Consider the following 23,779-nt stretch of genomic DNA (forward strand, 5'->3'; position numbering starts at 1 on the left):
TCACAGAGCAACTAAACCCACACCACAACTAAAGATTCTACATGACACAACAAAGGTGCCACCTGCTGCAACTAAGACCCGACGAAGCCAAATAAATAAATATATTAAAAAAAAAAAAAAAGATACAATGGGACCAAAAGAGAGGGCTCAGGGAGAAAAGGTGGCCTTTCATAAGCTAGATATATATATGTCTTGGGATTTTTTTTTTTTTTTTAAAGCAATACTTGTAGGCTGAGTCAGCCTCTGGTATCTTCAACGAGTTAACTCTAATTAGGGTGAACATACTAGTCTGAGCGGCTTCCCTGGTGGGTTTAGCAGTAAAGAATCTGCTTGCCAAAGCAGGAGACGCCAGGTTTGATCCCAGGGTTGGGAAGATCCCCTGGAGAAGGAAATGGCAACCCACTCCAGTATTCTTGCCTGGAGAACCCCAAGGACAGAGGAGCCTGGTGGGCTACAGTCCACGGGGTCACAAAGAGCTGGACACAACTGAGTGACTAAACAACAACACTAGCCTGGGCCCATTTTGATGAGTGATGGCAGATGCTGACAGGCAGCAGCCATCACTTGAGAAGGAGAAATTAAACTGAGAAGGGAAACTAAACTGCTGTGCAACTACAGCCTGGCAGCACGCAGGCCTGGACTTCCTGCAGACCGTGAGCCCAGGGGAACACACACAGACCGCCCAAGCTCTCCCCGAGCTCTCGGAATTCTGCTGCTGGCCAAGATCTAGGACAGCTGTCATGCAAACTTAGCTAGAATTACCCACTTCTAACTCCTGACAGTTTTCAACTCTTTTAAGGACAGTTAAAATGCAGGATTGGGAATCGGCTAGAGTAAAAATTTTCTAATGGTAAAAGTGTGCTGAAACAATGAAGAAGAGCCAAGCGGTAGTAAAATCAGGTTTATAAGGAAATTTTTTAATATTCCGCTGGAATTACAGGGCCTCGCCATGATGCAGAGCATGTGCACAGGGCAGCCTGGTAATAAGAACCGTGCACAGGCCGGCCCGTTTTCCATGTGTGAATGTGTCCCGAGGTCTCCAGCTGAGGGAACCGATAAGGCCTGAGGAGGTAAAGGCAGTCTCCGAGTTGGCAGCCCAAGTCTGGAGTGGGCAGTGTCCACACGAAACTCAGAAAGCAAAGATCACAAGAGTGTTCACACAGAGGGTCTCTTGCAGAGGCTGGGAGCAGGGCTTGGACCTGCTCTCAGGGAGTCAGGAGCTGTGGGACCTTTCAGGGGATCTTCTCCCCTGGAGATCTTGACTTTCACTTCAGAAATCTTAACTCCAGGAACTGTAAACTGGTTCCTTTAAGGAATAAAATAGTGGGAAACTGGGACAAAAATAGGTTTCCCCAAAATACTCACACTGCCTTCTCCACATTTTTAGGGGGATCACATTTCCCCTCATTCGACCTTCAGTGTTTTTCTTGCTCTCCGTATTAAGCTCATTAAAATAAACAACGGCTATGAATATATTCTGAGGATCACATTTCCTGGAATTCTCATCCCTGGGGGGAAGCAATGGTATTAACTCCAAAATATCTTAATTAACTTCAAAAAAAAATAATAAGGCCGAACACTTACTGCAAGGGTATCCAACGCATCAACCAGAGTAAGGGAATAATTCCCTAGCACATCATTGATGTTCAGATTTGAGCTGAAAAAGAAATGAAACGAAAATTACACAAAGGTACTTTAAAAGAGGGGGGAAAAAAGACAATAAAACTAAACATTCATCAGAAACTAAAATTGCTGGAAGCCTTTATTTATTCAGGGACTCCTGTGGATGGATCAGTTGGGCAATGGTCCTTCTGCCACACAAGGGATAGCCTCTACAGTGTCACAGGAGAACAGAGATGCACACATTTATACTACGGTATAAAAAAGAGCATGAAACAGGAAGCAAGGAGATGGAAAACAAGAGTCGTTGCTCTCTCTGAGATCCAGTTTTATCGCCATAGATGATCTCTCTGTCTAGCTTCAAAAAGTTCTGATTTCGAAATCATTAGGAATGAAAAAGGAGAGGCCCTGTCACATGACTTGTAACTAAAACTTGAATACAGAAATTAGACACTGAGGCAGATTACACACACAAAGCAGCAAATAAATACCTCAACTACAGTCCCCATCTCACTCATCTGTCCTTTGGGCGGGGGAATAAATTAACTGCTTTCTACATTGCTTCACTAACTTCTCACCCAAAGAATCCCCCCCCCCCCACCCCCGCAGCTCCATCAATCTTGAGGAGTTTTAACAGGATGGAATTTTAACAGAAACAAAGGCAGGGCTTCTCTTATCGAGAGCTGTGTTAATGCTTCTGCCACACACGTCCTGCCCCACAATCAACACCCATCGCCCATTCTGAAATCATCTTCTGATGCCAACTTCAAGACCGCAGCGAGGTTAACTGACAAGTTCTTTGTAATGCTAAAAAAACCACCAAGACGACAATTATATATCTGGGAAAGGTGGGGATGGAGAAAGACTGAAAGTCATCAAGTCGGTTTAACAAATTCTAGGGGGCTCAGTTATTCCCATCCCATTCCTGCAGACCCAGGAAGTACTAATAACTGCAGAAGCTTGAAAAGATTTGAAACTGAGGAGAGAAATGAAAAAAGATGTACGTAAGGAGGGAAACAGGATGACTGTTTAAAGGTTATGAGTATGAAAGACCACAGTGAAAAAGCCCTAGTTTTATTTTCAGCAACTGATGCACCTGTATTATGACATCTTCCATCCAATCCCCAGACCACGTTACCTACTCCTTGGGTGTCTCTAAAGGGTCCTGTCCCACACTCCTGGGGACAGCAAGCATCTCTGTGTTCCTGATGCGGTCTCTGCTCTCTCAGAGGCCTCCTATGTGCCTTAGCTGGGGCGAAGCAGGCCCCACGTGGCGCAGGCACAAACAGCTCCAACACTTCACATCTTCTCTTACCTGAACCTTAGTTTTATGTTGCTTATGCCACTTAGTCTAGGGCAAAGAATGTATAGCAAAACTTTACCTACATTTTGTGCACCAGGCTATCTAGAAGGGGCTATCTAGGAACCAGGGCGAACCCATATCTCACAGCCATGAAGCAAGCACACTGCACGGCTGAAAAACTGCACCTGCTACTTCTAGCTGTTGATTCTTTCTAAACACACGTACACAATTGTACGGAGAATGCAGTGGCACCCCACTCCAGTACTCTTGCCTGGAAAATCCCATGGATGGAGGAGCCTGGTGGGCTGCAGTCCATGGGGTCGCTAAGAGTCGGACATGACTGAGCGACTTCACTTTCACTTTTCGCTTTCATGCACTGGAGAAGGAAATGGCAACCCACTCCAGTGTTCTTGCCTGGAGAATCCTAGGGACGGGGGAGCCTGGTGGGCTGCCGTCTATGGGGTCGCACAGAGTCGGACAGGACTGAAGCGACTTTAGTAGTAGTAGTCGCAGCAGCAGCAGTAGTACACAATTGTAAAAGGTCCTCTTAAGACAAGAGCCGCGGGTTCAAATCTGCATTTCAAGGGTGGTGCCAGCCAGAAAGGGTATACTGCTGCTGCTGCTGCTAAGTTGCTTCAGTCGTGTCCTACTCTGTGCGACCCCATAGACAGCAGCCCACCAGGCTCCCGTCCCTGGGATTCTCCAGGCAAGAGTACTGGAGTGGGTTGCCATTTCCTTCTCCAATGCATGAAAGCGAAAAGTGAAAGTGAAGTCGCTCAGTCGTGTCCGACTCTTAGCAACCCCATGGACTGCAGCCTACCAGGCTCCTCCAACCATGGGATTTTCCAGGCAAGAGTACTGGAGTGGGGTGCCATTGCCTTCTCCGCAGAAAGGGTATAGGAAGTGTCAAAAGCTGGAGGAGAAGGGCAAAGGAGACAGAGAGATCCTCAATTCAACCAACTCCAGATCATTCTCCTGGACTTAAATATTTACTTCCCTTGCTCTGCTGTTCAGAAACAAAGAGCTGGCTCCAACCACCCATCTCAGCAGAAAACGGGGCCCCTCATCACTTAGCCTCCAGGCTAGATGTTGGGTGAACCGTGTGTGACCACCTTCCCGAACAATACCCTCTTCTGTGGCATCTGTCCCTCTCCACCTGCCCCAGCCCCTGGAAGGAGTGACTGGTCTGGAGCCCTGTACTCGGTCCCATGTTTTACTGTGCTTTTCCTTTTAGGACATAGCTAAAAGGGACTCAGGTTTAAAATACTTCTCAATAGAACACCTTCACAGTAGTACAAGAGCTGTCACAGGAAAAACTGTATTAGTGATAACTGGTACTTCCTTCTCTCCATTCAGCCAGACAAATTCATTCAAAAGATCTAAGGCATTCATTAAAACACCTTGAAATTATTTTCTACCAGATCAGGGCTTCCCTGGTGGCTCAGCTGGTAAAGAATCCGCCTGCAATGAGGGAGACCTGGGTTCGATCCCTGGGTTGGGAAGATCCCCTGGAGAAGGGAAAGGTTACCCACTCCAGTATTCTGGCCTGGAGAATTCCATGGACTGTATAGCCTAAGGGTTCGCAAAGAGTCAGACATGATTGAGCAACTTTCACTTTCACTTTCTTTTCACCAGATCACTGATACACACTCTTTTCAAATGTGCCAAGAGAGAAAAAAAGAAAAATGGAGAGGAGAAGGAAAGAAAAAATAAACATCACAAAAGCCTCTTGGCCTAACACCACCAAACTATCTTGATTCCATTCAGGCCAGCTCACCCTGCGGTTGAGACTCTGGACCTGTTCTGTAGAGATCTTCTTGATCACCATTCAGCATGGCCAGGAACTCAAACTTCTGGTACAGGAACGGGTACTCAAGAATCGGTAACAGGCTGGGCTCAAAAGTGCTTGTCTTTCCACATAAGCGGCTGCCAAACCACGACGGCACCCCACTTAATTCATCATGTATGGCTATTCATGACCCTCATCCCACTCTGAATTTTTAAGGTTCTTCTCAACCCAGAACAGAGAAGATAGAACTTTGGCCTTTTATAGAAAATTTCTGGTGATGCAGCTAACAATGCTCACATAGTGTGTTCAAAATTAAAGGTATGTGTTAAAAAAAAAAAAAATCCCCACATATATTTAACCTGTTCAGAAATCTACCTGGTGCTGGGTAGGCACAGAGGTAATATAACAAACAGTCCCTGTGTACCAGGGATTTGATAATCTGGGGAGACAAGACACAGGGAAAGGAAGGTGAACTCACAACAGTATTCAACTGTCATGCGATATTAAAACGTGGAACAGCAGCTTCAAGGAAAGGACCCAAAAGGAGAACTGAGTAGATCAAGGACAGTCATCTTCAAAAAGACTTGAGCCTGATTCTGAACAGGCCAGGATTTCGGGAAGGAAGAGGAATGTGGAGGAGCCATCCTAAACGAGAGGTGCTTAAGAACCAGTCCATGTGGGAGCCAGTATAGGTTTGGTTTGATTTGCTTTCTTGTTTGAATTGCAATAGCGTTGGGCAGAAAGCAAAGAAGGGTCACATACCCAAGGTCTGAAATAACATTGTTGGTTCATGAGACTGCAAATTTTTAATATCCAGATTTACTTGAAGGAATCTGAATTTGGAGCCTCCAACCCAAACTGGGGATGTGAGAGAAACTGAGTTTGCATAGTGATCTGTAGCTGGACAGAAACAGTTGCTATTTTTAAACAGTATTCCGGTTTAATTTATTTCATGTCAATACTCCTCACCCTATCTCCAATCAAACAAGACAGGCAAGTTAAGCCTTAAGTAAATGCGACTAAAAAGAAAAGACACGTATGTTTAGTACTCGCATTTCATTTCTGTACTTTTTACATATTATTCAAATAGTTATTTTATTTTTTACATGAATCATGAGAATTCACTTGACAACAATTATGAGAATACATCTGCTTAAAATAAATATCTGGAATATATTTATTACAGGCTATTTATTTCAGAGATGTAAATGTGGCCTACTGTTTCCTCAAATATACTAAAGTCTGAGAGTAGCTATGTTAAAGGAAAAGGAGGAAGAAAAATTAACTTTTCACTTTAGAAGTGGCCAGGGTCTACTCAAGGCCGCCATAATCCCAGAGCTCTTTCATCTCCTCAAAGACACCAAGGCTGACTAACCAAAAGGTTTATTATTAACCTATGGGTACAACTCTTCTTATATGGTATCCCTTCGATATTTCTAACTCCGTATTTCCAACAGCAACAAATCTATCTGTCTCAAAGCAACCTGACCCCAACTTATCCAGACTGTCACTGAACAGTCAAACCAAACCACTCATCAGCATATGTCATCAGAAAGCAAAGAAAGTCAGTTAAGCAAAACAACTCAATTTCCTCCAATGTGGAAAAGCCCAATAATATTTTCTAAATTTTTTAATTAAAAATTTTCTCCCAAAAAAATTGAGATAGAAAATACACTTCTGTGTATAAAGCCTGATACAGTGCAAAAATGAAAAAATAACTCATCAGTTTCCTACAATTCTAGAAAGGCCCAGTCCTTTTAAGTTAAGCCAGGATGTGCCCATGGCTTCACGAAAAATCATTCTCTCCAAATGCAATTTAAAACAAGAATTTGTAGATAATCAAACCATTTTTAAAACTCTTCAATCCCCTTTGGTGTATGAGTTCCTTTTTAGGACCTAAGGACTGAACTTGGCTGCTTCTCATCAGGTGAAGGAAATCACAAGCCTCAAATGTCCAAAGAGACCAGCAGGGCAACTCCTCCAGTCCCACCCGAGGGGAGCGACCCACAGAAAGACAGTCACCTATCCAGTCTAACAGGGTGAGTGTCTGTCAAGGCACACTGGTTCCCGCCAGCTAGGAGGTCCTCAGCTGGGAGTGCTGCCCTCTTGGACTCTGAGGTCAACAGCGGTGACCCTTGAGCTCAGCCTCTGCAAACACGGTTGACAGAATGGGAGGACTGGCAGATCTTTCCTCACAGCTCTGCCACCAGAGTGAGGGAGATTATGGGATAGACCCTACAGGGCAAGGAAGGTCACTCTGAGTATCAGGACCCTAAATCTGGACCACTCAATCTCTCTCTCCCCCTCCCACCTAACCATCCTCAGCCTAAGGAGCAGTCCCTGTAATAAAGGAGAAAGACTGTAGCCCTGTTCTGCCTACAACTCACTGTAGGGCTTTAAAAGTCCCTTCTCAGGATCAACTCCTGAATTTTTATATTTTTATACAGTTAAGTGGAAGTTGGCTAGAAGTGGGGAGATAAGAGCTCGTCTTGAAGCTGCATTTTAGTTTGATATGATGTTCACCTGGAGAAAGGGTTGGAGATGGATGTCTAAGCGTCCCCGTCCACCCCCAGCTCCCAGCCCAAGTCAGTCCTCGGTAGTGCCACTGTCCCTTCAGATCTCTGGGCCTCAGTTTCCCCATCTGTAAAAGGACTCAGGTGTCCAGTAACTTAGAAATTCCAGGAGAATCAAGACAGAAGACAGCCACTGGCCCATCCACGCACCCCGCTGGCCCAGGGCGACCTCAAAGGGGGTGAGCCGAGGCGCCGGGCCCTGCCCCCGGGACACTCAACACCCAGGCAGCGCCGGGGGAACCCGGAGGACCCAAGGCTGCACCCGCTCGGAGGACGGAAGGAAGCGCGTGCGGCGCGCGCTCCGGGGCGCCGGGCCGGCGCGGGCTACTCACGGGTCCCCGCGGTCGGGTCCTCGGCCGCGGCAGTGGATGGGGTTGAGCTCGTCCTGAGGAAAGGCGTGCGCCATGTAGTTGTCGTAGCCGAACACGAACATGCCCCGCGCCAGGTCGCGCATCTGGGCGCGCAGCTGGGGTGGGAAGGCGCTGCTGTAGCGCTTCTCATACTCGTCCCGGCCGCGGCCCCGGCCGCCCAGCACGTAGCCCCAGTGGGCCGGGCCGCACACGCCCTGGCCGGGCCGCCGCGGAGCCCGCCGCCGCTTCCCCTCTGCCGCCCCGGGGGCCGGCGGCTGCAGCCACGACGGCCCCGACAGCCCCCCGGGCCGGTCCGCTGGCCCGGAGGCGGGAGATGCGGGGCCGTCGGGACCCCTCAGGCGCTGGAAGCCGAAGCTGAGCGGGAAGCGCTGGTAGAAGCCCATGCTGGGCCCCAGCCCGAAGACGAGCCACAGCACTCCGTGGAGGCCAAGCCGAAGGAGTACCAGCCCCAGGACGAGCGCTCGCCATTGCATGGTCGCGAGGGCGCCGCGGGCATTATTTTGAAACGCGGGGGGCCTTCCCCGCCGACCACCGAACCCCACGTCCGCCCCGTAGCTCCGCTCACTTCCCCTTTAAGGAACTCCCTCGTGACGCACCAGGAACTGGCCCATTGTCCCCCCCCACCCCTAGCACCTCGAGCCCGGCCAGCCAGTCCTCGCATTCGCCCGCCCAGTCGCCCGGATTGGCCCGGCCCCGACCCGGCCTCGCAGGGAGCGGCCCGGGACTCCCCACCGCGCCATAGGCCACCCGGACGTCCTCAGAGCAGCGAGGCCCCGCCCCTCCCTTCCGCCCCGCCCCCGGCCCGGCGTCCGGCCCCGCCCCCTGGGCAGTAAGAGTCGGACCGGCTGGCGTGGCGAGTAGGGGCCGCTCCGGCTCGGGACAAGGCAACTTCCAGCCAATCGGAGCTCGGCACGGGAGCAGCCAGCTGCCGGACAAGGACGTGGCCACGGGCCCGCCCGGTTCCGTGTAGAGCCTGTTTCCCGCGGACCTGAGGCGGAAGAAAAGCATTCCAGCTCTATGTTAGGAATGGTGACAGATAAAAGACGTTAAGGGATGAGGAGGAAAAAGGACATCTCTGTAGGGCAGGGTTTTTCATTTGTCTGTTATATGGTGGGGGTGATGATCCTACCGTTTAGCTTAAGACTGCACAAAACGGTGTCCTGATTTCTTTTTGTTAATACATCCTATTTTGTACCTTTAACACTTTTTTAAAACACGCTAACTTATAAGAATCTCTCACAGAGATTGTAAAACCCATATTCCCAGCTCCTGTCCACCGAGGTCCAAAGGAACGTCCCGAGAATGTACGTATAACAAGCGCTCTTGAGCAGTTTTTAGCAACCGTCAATCTCAGGAAATACTGAGGTAGGTTATATTGCCTTTGTCAAGGAAAGAATCTTTTTTAAACGCATCAGGAGTTGGGGGGAGGAGTCAAGGCTGCCGCTGCCACGACCAAATTATTTTTACCATATCTATTTGTGGCTCAGCTGGTAAAGAATCGGCCTGAAATGCGGGAGACCTAGGTTCGATCCCTGGGTTGGGAAGATCCCCTGGCGAAGGGAAAGGCTACCCACTCCAGTATTCTGGCCTGGAGAATACCATGGACCGTATAGTCCGTGGGGTCGCAAAGAGTCGGACACGACTGAACGACTTTCAGTTTTCACTTTTTCATTTAACCATGTCGCTTCTTGCCCCTCCCACTGCTACCATCTCTCCTGTACACTGTCGTCGTGACCTAACCTTTGGGGTATGGGAAAGATTCCTGTCAAATCTTTACCCCTCTGAATCTGCTTCCCATTGGCTTCTGTGGTGGATCAGCGTAAAAAAAAAAGACTGCAATGCAGGAGATACAGGTTTGATCCCTGGGTGGGGAAGATACCCTGGAGAATGAAATGGCAACCCTCTGCAGTATTCTTGCATGGAGAATCCCATGGACAGAGAAGCCTGGTGGACTACAGTCCATGCAATCACAGAGTCGGACATGACTGAACAACTAAACCACCACCACCATCTTTCCATAATTAGTAAGATGGCAAATGTCGGCTCCAAAGGACTATTGCTTTCATGTGATGACAACCGTATGAGGGTTTTGTTTTCTTTTGCTTGCTGCATTGGAAATGTCTGCTAAGTTTTGCCCTCCAAAAGTTTAAACCACGTGCCTGTTATACTGAGGTTCCTGAAAAGCTTGAGAAGCAAGGCCTGATGGTTAGCTCAAATTGGACTGGCTGAGGGACCAGGGGAGTGATTAAGAGGATGATGAAGCTGTCATGTGGCATACTCATCACATTCTCAGGGTCAGGGGATTTTTAGGAACACAGAGGAGGTATAATGGGGACTAAGAAGGAACCCAAAGAAACATCTGATTATAATACAAGGTAGCTGGCACATAGTAAGGCCCTTTTTGTTGACTGAGTCTTATTCTTGTCCAAAATCCTGCCTGCCCAAGCATTGAAAAGAATGTAAAAAGAGTTGGAGCCTGGATCTTTTGCCTACAGATTCTTCTCTGTGAAAGGCACCTACAGACTCTGCTGAAAGTCCAAGTTCAGGTCTTGATCCTCAACTTTCAGGTCTGCCTCCTCCAGAACTTGCAAAGTAAATAAGAATATTAAGGACCGTGTCCTGTGTTTCCTAACTTATTTTCTTGTAAATCTGGACTCAGCACGGTCAACTGCAGACCACATTGGTAACAACTCCTATCTTCACATTAGATACAAGTTCTAACAACGACCAGGACCCCCCTGGTGGCACAGACAGTAAAGAATCTGTCTGCAATGCAGGAGACCCAGGTTCGATCTCTGGGTCAGGGAAGGTTCCCTGCAGAAGCAAATGGCTACCTACTCCAGTATTCTTACCCACAGAACTCCATTCTTACCTGGAAAATTCTGATGGGTTCATGGGGTCACAAAGAGTCGGACACAACTGAGCAACTAACAAAAACAAAGCTTTTTTCATAACCAGAGAAAAACCATTTGACTGTGGAAAGATGCTTTTCATGGTCAAACTGACAACAGCTGCCAGTTGTATATGTTGAGCAAGTTTCAAAATAATTTCACTTGTTCTCATTTAATCTTTGCAGAAAAGCTTGTAAGCTCTGTTCCATAAGCCATAAAGGGAAGAAGTCAGGTTGAGGGGGGGCTCAAGTTCTCCAAGCTAGTTGGCTCCAGGCAGAAAGAATTATTGCCCTGGTTTCTCACACTTTAATCCCAGAAACTCACTGTAACTAGCTGGCCCTCAAAGGAAAAAAAAAAAAAAAAATTGGTGCTTCCCTACTCTTCCCAAACCAACAATGCTGATACTAGTGTCCTGCACAGCCTAAGGGAGAAGACAATGGCACCCCACTCCAGTACTCTTGCCTGGAAAATCCCATGGACGGAGGAGCCTGGTGGGCTGCAGTCCTTTGGGGTCTCGAAGAGTTGGACACGACTGAGTGACTTCACTTTCACTTTTCACTTTCATGCCTTGGAGAAGGAAATGGCAACCCACTCCAGTGTTCTTGCCTGGAGAATCCCAGGGACGGGGAAGCCTGGTGGGTTCCCGTCTATGGGGTCACACCGAGTCGGACACGACTGAAGTGACTTAGCAGCAGCAGCACAGCCTAAGATTTAGGGGTCAGACTCACAAAGTGTTTCCTTCTCCAATTACACTGAACAGTAACAACAAAAATCTTGTGCTAGCCCTTTAGACTAGACTCCCCTCAAGGTAAATGTAGCTAAGATTGGAACAATACCCAGCTCTAACAGGAAAACCCAATCTTAAAAATCAACTCCTTAAGTAACTGTCTTGTGATAGATGTTTCCATACATAATCTCACAAAAGCATCAGGGGACTGATTAAAGGGAACACTGAATAAAAATGGGTAACACCAGAGATAACAGCTAAGAACCCAGACTCAGAAGTCGAACTGCCAGGTCTTCAGATCTTAGCACTGCCCTCTGAGTAACCCTGGGAAGTTATTTTTCAGGACCTGTTCTCTCATCTGTAAAATGAGGGTGATGAGATAGTTACTTACCACACATGGTTTTGAGAATTAAGTTTATTGTATATAGTGTACCTACAACAGTGCTGCAGACATGGTGAGCCCTATCATTGCTGCTGTTCAGTTACTAAGTCATGTCAGAATCTTTTGTGACCCCACGGACTGTAGGCAGGCTCCTCTGTCCATGGAATTTCCCAGGCAAGAATACTGGCGTGGGTAGCTATTTCCTTCTTCAGATCTTCCCAACCTACGGATCGGACCTGCATGTCCTGAGTGCAGGCGGATTCTTTACAGGAAGCTTGAGCTCTATTATTATGACACATGAACTCTGGGTTAAGACCTGCATCTAGTATAAGTACTTGGAACATCAACAGCCAAGGTCTGTTGGATGAATTAAATAACTAAGCCTCTATTATCAAAGCATTATTTTAGGAGGAAAAAAAAATGTGTCTAAGGAAACCGAGTATAAAATAAGACAAGGGCTAAAACTCACCATAGTCTAAGAACAGTTGAAAAAGCTTTGAATCAAGTCTAATTCCAGCTCTATTTAACTCAACCTGCTCCAGCTTCCACACATCAGGGTCCATTCACTCTCTGTCCAACTTTGATAGTTGAAGATGACTGCTTACATCTATTTCAGTTCCTTCAAAGATATCCTCCACTGTAAACAGACATTACAGTTTTGAGGATCAGTTTTGTAAGGCTGCCTGGGTGAATCAATGCACTAGCCGCCTAAAACTGCAAAGCCAGAAAAAAACCTCTGGCCTTTTGATGACCCTGAAGAGTAGTCTCAGAGCTTCCTATGTGAAATATCAGGACTAAAATAGTCTATTAAAAGGAAGGCTTTTTCCTCCCCTAAGAAGTTTTAAGTGATTTATTACCCAAAACAATAATGTGAAAAAAAAAAAGATGATGACTTTCAAAATTCTGACCACTGCTTCTTTCTGAAGCAATACATACTTGCTTTATAAAGGTGGGGGTAACGGAGAATAAACAAACAATAAAGAGTGGGGGGGAATACCTGTAACCCATGATTGATTTGGTAAAGATCCAACTCCATAATTCAGTAATACTGTTTCCTTAGCTAGGTAAGAAAAGCTAAATTTCACATTTGTTTTAAAACTGGACAGTAGAGAATTATCATCCGTACCTGTTGTAAGGGCATTAGTCTCAAAGTCTGTCAACACACTAGGTTGGCAACACACAGGGGACAGAGACTATTGGAAATAAAAACTAGTACATCCCCTGAGGGGGGGCAAAGTGGCAATTCCCAGAGAAAGTGTAAAGGCATTTACCCTTTGACCCAGCCATGTTTCTGTGAATTGCTGCACGTAGACATAATGATCCACTGGAGTAATGTTTATAAAAGCAAAATGTTTATATTTGTTTTTTCAATAAGAAAACACTATAAAAGATAAGAAATTGATATTAAGAGGGATGGTAATGGAAGAGTGGTAACTCAGTCATGGGTGAATAATGGGGCTTATGAAAAAAATCAAAGTATTGGGAAAATAAATGGAACTTAGAAAAAACGTGGTGAGCTTCCTTGCCCACATGTTCTGCTAAATCAAACACATCAAGTTTCCAACAAGAAATGATTTTCATCACCACCATTCATATGCCACATGCCCCAGCCCTTAAGTTATTGATGCATCTAGAAAAGGTAGGAATGATACAAATTTTTAACTCTTAAGAATGAGGAGAGCTAGCAATTTCATAAGGTGGCTACTAGCAAGACGATTTCTTTTTCCTTAGGGGATTATACAAGTAGAAAAAGGAGTCATCTAATTCATGTATTGCGTAATAGTAGAAAAGATGGACTCTCTTAAAACGTAGAAACAAGATAGTACATTATGTAATACAGACTGTACAAAACTGAAGGATGTAGATTATGTAAGAGCTGGTTGGAGACATACTATAATTAGCAATCTGTTGATGTTCTACTCCCCCAGCTCAAAAGGGAGCATAATTTTTGCTGGGGGATTTCCCCCTCCCTATTTTAAAGGAAGTATTTTCTAACTGCCCCAGGTTTCTCCAAGCTCTAGATAAATGCCAGCAGAACCCTAGCAACACAGCAGTTATAAAGTATTAAACATTCACTCTAAATATGTGCCCCCAAATTAGTAGTATATATGTGGTTTATATTTTTCCACACTGTATACCAGAATATATTTTTTTGCAGTCTGGGAGAAATGCTTGAAAATTTTTAATGGCTTTCAAAGCCCATGTGGCTACAGCATTTCCTTCAGACAAAATGTAAGTTATTATGTCATACTGTAAAATGTCTGTGATCTCTAGCCCTTAACTACATTAAAATTAAAGTTATGAAATGTAAGCATTTCTGTGGTTTTAGGAGGCACACACACCACTAACATAATCACTGGGACACCAGGACCAGTGGGCATTTTCATCTCTTCCCTCCCTGCCTTGTGTCTCACCACCATCCAGATCTCTAGGCTGCTAAAACCAGAGCTTGTTAGTGGGAGAAATTAGAGTAGACACCCTCTACTATTTATAAGGGAAAACTGCAGAGCCAAAGGGGGCTCAGCAACTCACCAGTCACACAATCGTTAACAGCAAAGAAAAGAACTCATTCTCTTAAACACCCATCCAGCACATGGAACCAAGCTAAGGAAGCATTTTAAGGTGACAATTTTTTCACACCACAATCCTTTGATGAATACAAGACCTCCAAGTCCCAGTAAAATGAAGTTAAGGTATCCCCTCCTTCCCAATTTCTGCCAGGAAATCTACATTACCTAAATCACCGGCTACCTTGGGATTTTAAAATTACCTTACCGGAGACAGCTTTTTAATGAAATGGAATAATGAATGACTTTGGCTGTTGTTCGGATTAAGGAACTTTCCACTGAGTCTGTCTGGGACGTCAATGACTAGTTTTCCTAATGACATTCAAGCAGCAGCCATTACAAAAGTACCTATTTTTATTAATAGCTGAATTTTAAACAGAAATTGTGTGGAAAATATTTACTAATCAACAGGATGCACCTGCCGTAGGTTGCATTATTTGTAGAACTGCAAACTGAAGGGAAATCGGGCAAGCCTAGTGTTTGCTTTAACTGTCTTCCTTTTCAAGTATCTTCACTGATGTATATGTTGCTGACTGTACAACCTTTAAAGTTTGGAACAAAATGAAAATATTTCACATACTGAACATAGTGGTTCCCCCAACGACACATTTCTAGAGAAAAGCATTCAGCCAACTGGGCTTCCCAGGCGGCCCTGGTGGTAAAGAACCCACCTGCCAATGCAGGTAGACCTAACAGATGTGGATCTTCTGGATCCGGAAGACCCCCTGGAGGAGGGCAAGACAACCCACTGCAGTATTCTTTCGTGCAGAATCCCAGGGACGGAGGAGCCTGGCAGGCTACAGTCCATAGGATAGCAGAGTCGGACACAGCTGAAGCGACTTAGCACACATGCACACACATTCAGCCAACCAGATGTTACAGATAGGGTTCCAGCTACAGTAAAATTAACGCTCCAGTTCTCAATCCTCCAGTCCCTGGAAAGGTTGAATTATAATATCAAAGCAACATTTCAGTGTAACTGGATCCTACAGGAAAAGAGTACACGAGACAATTAGTTCCTTAGTCAAAAACAATAAACACAAAAGCAGACACAGTCCAATTCATGCATTTACTTGACAGAATCAAAGGGACTAATTTTAGAAGTCTCAACTTTTGAAAGTAAACATAGAGCTAGAACTGAGGGTAAAGTAAGCTAAATTTATATCCTCTCCCCACCCTGCTCCTAAAACACACCTCCTTCAAAATACTACTTTAGTAGGAAGCTGCTGAGGACCAAATTGGTATCTTGACTATATGGTTCCACCAATTCAATAAAAAACTTAAACCTGATGCCCAGTTACTTCTATCCTAGAAATGTAAAAACACACATGTCACTGACCAACACTGTATGGTTGTACAGAGTGACAGTATGGATATGGAAGAAAAGCCAAGTTGAACTTCTCTGAAAAAATACATAAGATCATTTCCCCAATAGCTTTGATGGAATAAATGTTCACTTTCACAGTGTGAAGGATAACATACAAAACAAAACAGATCAAATGTTTTACTTTAGAAGTGTGCCCCTCTGGGAAAACCACGTTTGTTATTTTAAATCTTTTCATTCTGGAACTGAAGTCAGTAAGGAGACATGTCTTGCAATTTCAGTTTATTAATAGTTTCGTTATGATTTTAAAAACTGGATTACAAAATGCTTAACTAGCTCTTGCCACTTATTTTCAAAAAGTCCTAAATTTGGTGTATTATGACAGTTTACAAGATCTTCTCGACTTAGGAATCAAACCTAAGTCTCTGCATTGGGAGTGGATTCTTTACCACTGAGCCATCAATCAGGGAAGCCCATTACAAGTAATATCATTGCCTCCATCCCACCCCACAAATCGCAATGTCAGTCCTGTGAATATTTAAGTGCTTATTTCAATTTTAACTGTCCCACAGACCCACTTCTTCAAGAGCTGAGTTGATTTCTTTCTAGCACATGTTCTACAGACTGTGTTCATGGTATCTTTCCAACCCCTTTCCAATGTGTCAGCACCTTCCATCATGATGCAGATTTTAAGTTCAAACTGTCAATACAACCCTCAAAATGCAAGTTTATTGAATAAAGCTGAGAAGAGCAGTAAACAGACAAAAAAAATGCATCCACCTAAATTAAAAAAATTCACGTATTTACAAAGTTCAGTAACTGTTAGGTTTCACATGCAGAAGTTAATGCACAGGAAAATGTTGGTAGTAGTGTCTGGATGTCTTGAAACGCTGGAAGCAATGAAGAGACACACAAACACGTTACGGTTTAGCTGTAGGTCAATTAAACGAACCTATGCGGTCCCCACAAAGTCACAGTCCCCGCAAAGTCACACATTCTAGTTCTGGTTCCTCCTTTCAGGCACAAGCAAGTTGCCACATTCTTTGTAATGGTTCACAGTGACCATTAATGGTGTTGATATACAGTAGCAAGTCTACATATCCCTTTGTTTACAGAACCATCCATCCCATCAGGGAAGTATGCAACATGCATCAAAGAGTAAGAACAGAATTTTAAAAGCTGAGGTTCTACTCATAAAAATGTGAGTGGAGGAAAGCAAGTAGTGTCTGTGCAACACGGTGCAGTATTTTGTACAGAATATTTTTAAGGCCATGGCAGTCTATAAATTAAAACTGGTATCATTAAAAGAACTTAGGGTTGACTGCACTTTGAGTGCTCAACACGTTTGGAAATGCACTGTCTACATGAGTGCTGCTTAACAAAAGAAACAAAATCACACACAGTGTGAGGCGACACATAAGCAGGTGTACCACAGACTTTTAGCTACTACAGTGGGCTATGTAAGTAACGATTTACAAGTGATCCAGTTTTCCTATGTCCCTTTATGTGCATGGAGATCACTAAGCTACAAAACATGTTCATGGAAGTCTGTACACATCTCCGTAGCATAGAAGCAAACAATAGACAGCATTGGTTCCTCCGCTCTCTGTGTGATTATTCAACAACCTGCGGACACTGGGCATGATTACATCAGAGAAAGCAGGCAGGTCTAGAGTTGTCACAATAATCAGGATGTCCAACGGCACCAGACAAAACAGTGCCAAAGCTTGTATCGGTAAGAGAGAAAAATAAGACTTTTTATTTGTCTCTAAGTATCTATTGTGCTGAAAGTCAACTTTACGACTGGATATAAAAAGTCAAGAATTAGAGTGTCATGCAGCAACACTGGTTTAATAACTGGACAGAGAAAGAACAAACAGGTGTGTGAACAGTCTGACATTCTTAACACGTTTTATTATATTGGCTGGAATGCTCTAAATTCATGAAAGCTTTTGAGAAAATCTTCAATTCCCAACCCCTTAAAAAAGTGTGTTGAACCAGGAAAAAAAAAAGGAGAAAAAATATAGAAGTAATGATCTGGACAGATACAAAACAGCATGCCTCAGTTCCTCCCGTACCCCCAACTGCTTTCTGGAGATGAAGAATTCTCACGGAGCAGAATGTGTTTAAAATTCATTGCCTAAGATCTTCCCAGTGTAAAGAACCAGTAACAACATTGATCTGGTGCCTCTGCTCACTCTTTGCAGACCATTTTTTTAAATTCCTAAGGTGTAATTATACATTTCACATGCATTTGTGAGATATATAAACATTATGTTTCTATCCCACAGGAGTCAGGCTAAAGGTTTGCTAAATACTGTGTGTGGCACTAGAAACTTCATGCTGTATCAAGTCAGTATCAGTATTAAGCTACTGGACTCTATAATGAAATATCATAGATAGACATTTACTGAAAACCAATAGAAAAACCTGGCCCAGAAAGACCAGAACAGAAGTATGCAATTTTTCTTGATTTAAGATGGTCAAAAGTGTGTTTTGTTTTGTTCAAAAAAAAAAAAGCTCTACACACTGTTAAAGACAAGTATGTATAGGAAGTCTTTTTGTGTGTGTTGACTTTATCATGACAACTCTAGCTGATTCTTTATGAAGGATTAGGGATATACATCTTCAGCAGTGCACATGAGAAATAAACTCTGAAAAAGGCAATTTCTTGGGTTTAGGAAGGACCGTATTCTGGGAAGTACTTCAGAGGAACGGACAATAATTCTAGGATTAGAGCCAGGAAGGACTGGAAGACTTCAGGAGATGCTTCAGCTTCTTCTAGATTTTGAATGTTGAATAAGCCACTGAAGTGTGATATCTAAAGATGGAGGGAAAAAAAGTGAAGATGTTAAGACATCAAAGTGAAGAAACAAGATATGAGAGATAATATTTAAAATGTGGCTATTTCAAAGCATATGTCAGGCCCGCCCTCTTCTTTTCTGCCTCTCTACTACTATAATACATAGATATCTGTATCTGTACTACTCTTCTTCATTACCTGACCTTTGAGAGGTTAATCTGGAAACAGGAAGAACTGAACAGTCTCCAGTTTAAAAGTTAAATTGTGTACAGAATAGCATGTGCCTTTCTTTATTCATTCAAAAGTTTAATGACTGCTTGTAAGATCAGGCATTGTATGTGAAGTTCCAGGAATCCAAAGAGATGGGAGAACCCCTCTCTACTTTCCAAGTATCATTTGGGTTTGGAGGATGGCCCTCACAGAATTCCAGGCACAAGAAAGCGCAAAAGAATAAACAAAGGCAGGAAACTATGTTGAGCTCTGGATAGATGACAAGTGATAGGTGGTTAAAGCGCAGGGATGGGGAAGGGATGCCGCTCACTGCTAAGGCTAGAGCAGAGGTTCTCAAGCTCACCCTGACGTTGGGGGCTGAATATTCTTTGCTAGGAAGGTGGAGGGGAGAGTCTTTCCTGTGTATAGTAGAATATTTTGCAACATCTATAACTCCGACCATAGGATGCCATTATTACCACCCCCACCCTCAGCTGTGAAAACAAGTCATGTCTCCAGGGATCTCCAAGCAGCCCCTGTGGAGCACAGCTGTCTTCAGTTGAGCACCACAGGCCTAGAGAGAGCCCGATACCCTTATGTGCCATTCTAAGAGGCTCGGGAGTTGGGATTTTATTCTCAAGTCAATAGGAAGTCATTGGAGAATTTTAAGCAGGAAAGCTATACTGTTTATTGTAACTGTAAGTTCACTGTAGCAAGTTCAACAACGGCAACGGAGGAGGGCCCCTGGGAGGGCTGCCGGTACAGAGACTGATCATTCACAACAGAACAGCAAAGGGACAACGGCCTGAAGCAAATCGGGTGTTGTAAGAACAGAGGAATACAATGGGAAGCATATTTAAAATACAGAACTAACAGGACTGACCAAATGCAGTGGGTAAGAAATAATCTTTTCGCCTGAATAAGTGTGTTTATCATGCAGCTGCTGACTAACCCAGTGGCTAAAGGAAGAACAGATCTGGGAAAGAAAAAGACAAAGAATTCGGCAGTGAGCACATCAGGTTTGAGGTACAGAAGGTTAACACATGGAGATGTTCAGCAGGTAGTTTCAGCTATACAGATCTGAGGAAGAAATGGAGACACCACTGTGGAGGTGGCAACCGAAGCTACAGTGGCTGAGAATAGGCAGGAAAAGCACTTTTGACAGAAGGCAGCTAAATCAAAACACTGAATTACTATCCCTTGAGTTCTTTAAAATGTGTTACCTGCATAAAGGATACCCGAGCATCTACTAGAAGCAGCACTCTCTTCTCCAAGCCTGGAGAATATTCAACCTCCCAATTTTCCAGCTAACATTCATTACAGAAACTGTAAGCCAAACACTGTATATAAAGAAGAGCCTAGAGCTGATGTGAACAGACACAACCTGTTCAGAGTTGGGGAAACAATGTTGAAGCAGGTCATTTGCACTTCAAAAGGAGGACAGCAGTGTGTGATATGAGCAAAGCCACAATCACTAGAACTGAAAGGAGGCAAAGGGAAATGTGAAAGTGAAATGACAAGGTTTAAGTATTTAAGAAACACACGGTAAAAACAAACCAACCAACCTATGGACGCTGGACTTAAGTCATACCCTAAAGACAGATGAATCCTTAAGACCAGACTAAAAGGCAAAAAGTAAGATATTCAGATGAAGGAGTAGTTACCTCTATGATAAAAAAGGCCACAAGTATCAACCATCTTCAAAAAGACCATCTTCCTTGAAATAATCTACCCTACGCATAGGGCTTCCCTGATGGCTCAGAGGTTAAAGTGTCCGCCTCCAATGCGGGAAACCCGGGTTCGATCCCTGGGTCTGGAAGATCCCCTGGAGAAGGAAATGGCAACCCACTCCAGTATTCTTGCCTGGAGAATCCCATGGAGGGAGGAGCCTGGTAGGTTACAGTCCACGGGGTCAAAAAGAGTGGATCGAGCGACTTCACTTCATGCGTAGGTTGAGGACATATTACTAATGAAACTAAGGGACCTCATGCTCCCCATTAGAAAGCTGCAAGTATAACACGCAACCCAACCCATGTGCAATGAATACTTTGGGGAGCAATTTAGAAAATTCATAAATTTGGTACTAAAACATATTACAAAAGCTGAAATTAAAGAGAGTATTCTGAGATTTTTCACTCAAGAAGCCTGACTTGGCTGTTGCACTTCTCGCTCCAAATAAACAGGCTTTACAAACTAATTTTGAATCTAGTTAACAGTGGATCAGTTTCCTTGAGCTTGATAATAACATGAAGTGAACGAGGAGTTCTACGATCACAAACCTGGTGACCATGGAGCTCTAAAGTAAACTGTGAAGATCAGGCTTAAAAAGCATTAAGAAGGTCTCACCAGTTCTCCTGCATTTCCTTCATAAATGAGCAAAGTACCTGACTAGTTTGTCACAGCAGAAAATAAGGGTTTTAAGGGAGTAATGGATTTACAGAATAGCACAACATACTAAAAATCCTGGTTAGTATAGAACGGGGTTTCTCAATCTTGCCACTACTGACATTTTAGGCCGAACATTTCTCAGCTCTGGAGGCGAGAGGATGTTTAAGGCCACTATGGTCTCCACCCACTAGATGCCAGCATCATTCTCCTCCTAAGACAACTGAAAGAGTTTCCAGGGGGAAAAAATGCCAAATGTCTCTGGGAGAAAAATAATCCCTCCGTGAAAACCTCTGCTGTGGAAGTAAATGCTCTCTTGGGGGCACAGCGTAAAACTTAACAAGAGTTCCCCTCAATATAGGAAAAACATTTTAAATAAACTTGAAGTAACCCTAATTGCTGAACAGTCTGTTCTCAAATGAGCCAGATGATCCCAAAATAACAAGTCACTTATTCTATCTAATTAACAGAGGAGAGTTTGTGTCCATCAGCAATGTAGTGGACTCAGACTGCTCTGGGTGGTCTTTAAAGGAAGCCCAGAATCAGTGACAAAAACCATTATTACTGTAAGCGAATTAGAGCAGGTCTGAGGGGAAAAGGGCAGGAGCTGAGATACAGACTGGAAATGACTGGGAAAAAAAGTTAAGTACAGGGAGAAACAATACATATTGAATAAAGGCTAAAGAAAAAGTGTCAAAAAAACCTTTTAAACACACTGTTTTGGCACTACTGATTTATTACATTTTATTCTGATATACTTTTTTAATTGATGAAATGACTATGGAAGAATGGTGAGTGAGAGAATTTGAAGATGGGGATGGAGCCATGAGCCAAGACAGCAGACACTCTCTAGAAGAAGAAAAGGGCCAAGAAATGGATTCTCCCCTCTACAGTCTCCAGAAGGAGCTCGCCTGTAACTTTAGTCCTAGACTTTAGCTCAGTGAGGTCAGTGACAGGCTTCTGACTGACAGCAGCAAGAGAAAACGAATATACTCCTGTGATGTCCCCCACAAGTTAAACACTGCAATTCATTTTTTAACTCACTCCTGCAAGAGAGTTTTGAAGTTGCTGCCACCATCCCCATTTTACAGATGAGTACAATGCAGAAATCTGGGAGTTTAAGTGCTCTGTCCAAGGCCAATGAGAAAGTAACTTAGGACCAGGTGTTCCACGCTGAGGCTGCCTTACTCCAAAGCCCACGCTATTTCTAGCCACAATGCAGCCCTGATGGAGAGCCTCTTTTTCTATAGTGACCCACTGAGAGAAAATTTTTCACCAGTGACCACCAACTGGGAGAAGTGAGGAGCCATGAAAATCCCTAGGTTCCTACCCATCTGCTTCAAGGCACACGCATCAAAGTCTCCTTTCAGACTTCAGTGGAGTCATGCCAGACAAGATGGCTTGACAAGCTTTTGTGACAAAGTTATCTTTTACTAGGGAGTATTTTTTATTGCACTGTTATGGGTCTTTTCACTTGAGCAGCTAACACAGAAAAGCCTTTCATCTTGTCAAACACTTCTCTTTTCTTTTTTTAACCTTCTGTTCTTCTCCATGCCAATACACTTTAATTAAATAATCCCTCACCAAATTAACAGACTGAAGTTGAGTCAGACATATTTATTCTTTACGGATACTGTACTGGATTGAATGGTGACCACTAAAAACTCACATCCACCCAGAACCTCAGAATTTATTTGGAAATTGGGTCTTTGCAGACATAGGATGAGGTAATTCTGGATTAGGGTTGGCCCCTAGTCCAGTAACATCTGTCCTTGTAAGAAGAGAAAATAGACCCTCAGACATACACACAGAGGAGAAAGCCACGTTGAAACCAGAGGAAGAGGGTGGAGATACAAAGCTACAATCAAGGAGGGTCAAAGACTGCTGGCAGCCCCACGGCAGGAAAAGGCAGGGAAAGATCCTCCCCTAGAGCCATCACAGAGAGCACAGCCCTGCTGACACGGATACCCAACTTCCACCCTCCTCAACCTGAGAGAATGAATTTCTGCTGTTTCTAAGCCACCCCATTTGTAGTACTTTGCAGTCCTAGGAAATTAATACAGCACACTAAGTAGGTAAAGGGTTATTTTTGGCTTATAGTTGCGAGTGCTAACATACTGCAGTAATTTAGTGGTTTGATAAATGTAAAATCCTTACAGTGCCTATAAACAACTTCTGTTAAGTCTTATTTCAAGAACATCATTTTGTTATAAAGCACAGTTAGACACTAGCTCTGCAAAAATGCAATAAGCTGATAGCACATAATTAATCTCATGTCTTTACTGCATTTACTTCTTTAAATAGCACAAAGCAGAGTCAGGATACTGTATTTGTTGCTAAAAGGTATAATGTCTACTCTTTTTCCTGAGGCAAAAGCAGTAGTACTTTATAGGAGAAATCAAGTAAACAGAAATAAACGTAATAAACAGTAAAAAGAAAGAGACATCCCTTCTATTGATATCAACTTCTCCACAAATATCAGTCATTTCTTACCTATATTATCCTTTTCTTTGCAAGAAATTGAATAGCAGCAAATTTCTCTATCCTGAATAGCAGACAGATTCCTGTAAGAAGCAGAATTAGGAAAGTAAGTCTGGGCTTTTAAAACAATTGTCATCTTATCACTCTATGCTCAATATTACTTGTTCTTTTAAATTATTATACTGAAGAAATTATGTTATTACTAATAAAATTTTACAGGTTTACTTCTCTAGTATGTCAAGTTTATCTACCCCAAAACAGGGCTATGATCATTACTAAATAATGGAGCAAAGCTAAACAATACAAAAAAATAGTACATTTTGTGGGCAAAATAGAACCAATTAAAAAAAAAA

At 43.8% G+C, this 23,779-nt stretch overlaps 2 protein-coding genes across 2 annotated transcripts in view; both read right to left on the bottom strand.

Moving 5' to 3' along the window:
- EDEM1 (ER degradation enhancing alpha-mannosidase like protein 1) overlaps positions 1-8,262 on the bottom strand; it is a 28,121-nt gene extending 19,859 nt beyond the window's left edge. The window contains exons 1-2 of the mRNA XM_006074603.4: positions 7,618-8,262; positions 1,585-1,657 (exon numbers count right to left, since the gene is read on the bottom strand). Coding sequence (XP_006074665.2) covers positions 1,585-1,657; positions 7,618-8,129 — 585 coding nt within the window. The 5' untranslated portion in view covers positions 8,130-8,262. The remainder of the gene's footprint in view (positions 1-1,584; positions 1,658-7,617) is intronic.
- A 7,992-nt stretch (positions 8,263-16,254) lies between these two features.
- ARL8B (ADP ribosylation factor like GTPase 8B) overlaps positions 16,255-23,779 on the bottom strand; it is a 56,216-nt gene continuing 48,691 nt past the window's right edge. Inside the window, exons 6-7 of the mRNA XM_006074602.4 lie at positions 23,439-23,509; positions 16,255-18,368 (exon numbers count right to left, since the gene is read on the bottom strand). Coding sequence (XP_006074664.2) covers positions 18,319-18,368; positions 23,439-23,509 — 121 coding nt within the window. The 3' untranslated portion in view covers positions 16,255-18,318. The remainder of the gene's footprint in view (positions 18,369-23,438; positions 23,510-23,779) is intronic.

This window comes from Bubalus bubalis, chromosome 21, assembly GCF_019923935.1.
Source record: "Bubalus bubalis isolate 160015118507 breed Murrah chromosome 21, NDDB_SH_1, whole genome shotgun sequence".
Lineage (NCBI taxonomy): Eukaryota > Metazoa > Chordata > Mammalia > Artiodactyla > Bovidae > Bubalus > Bubalus bubalis.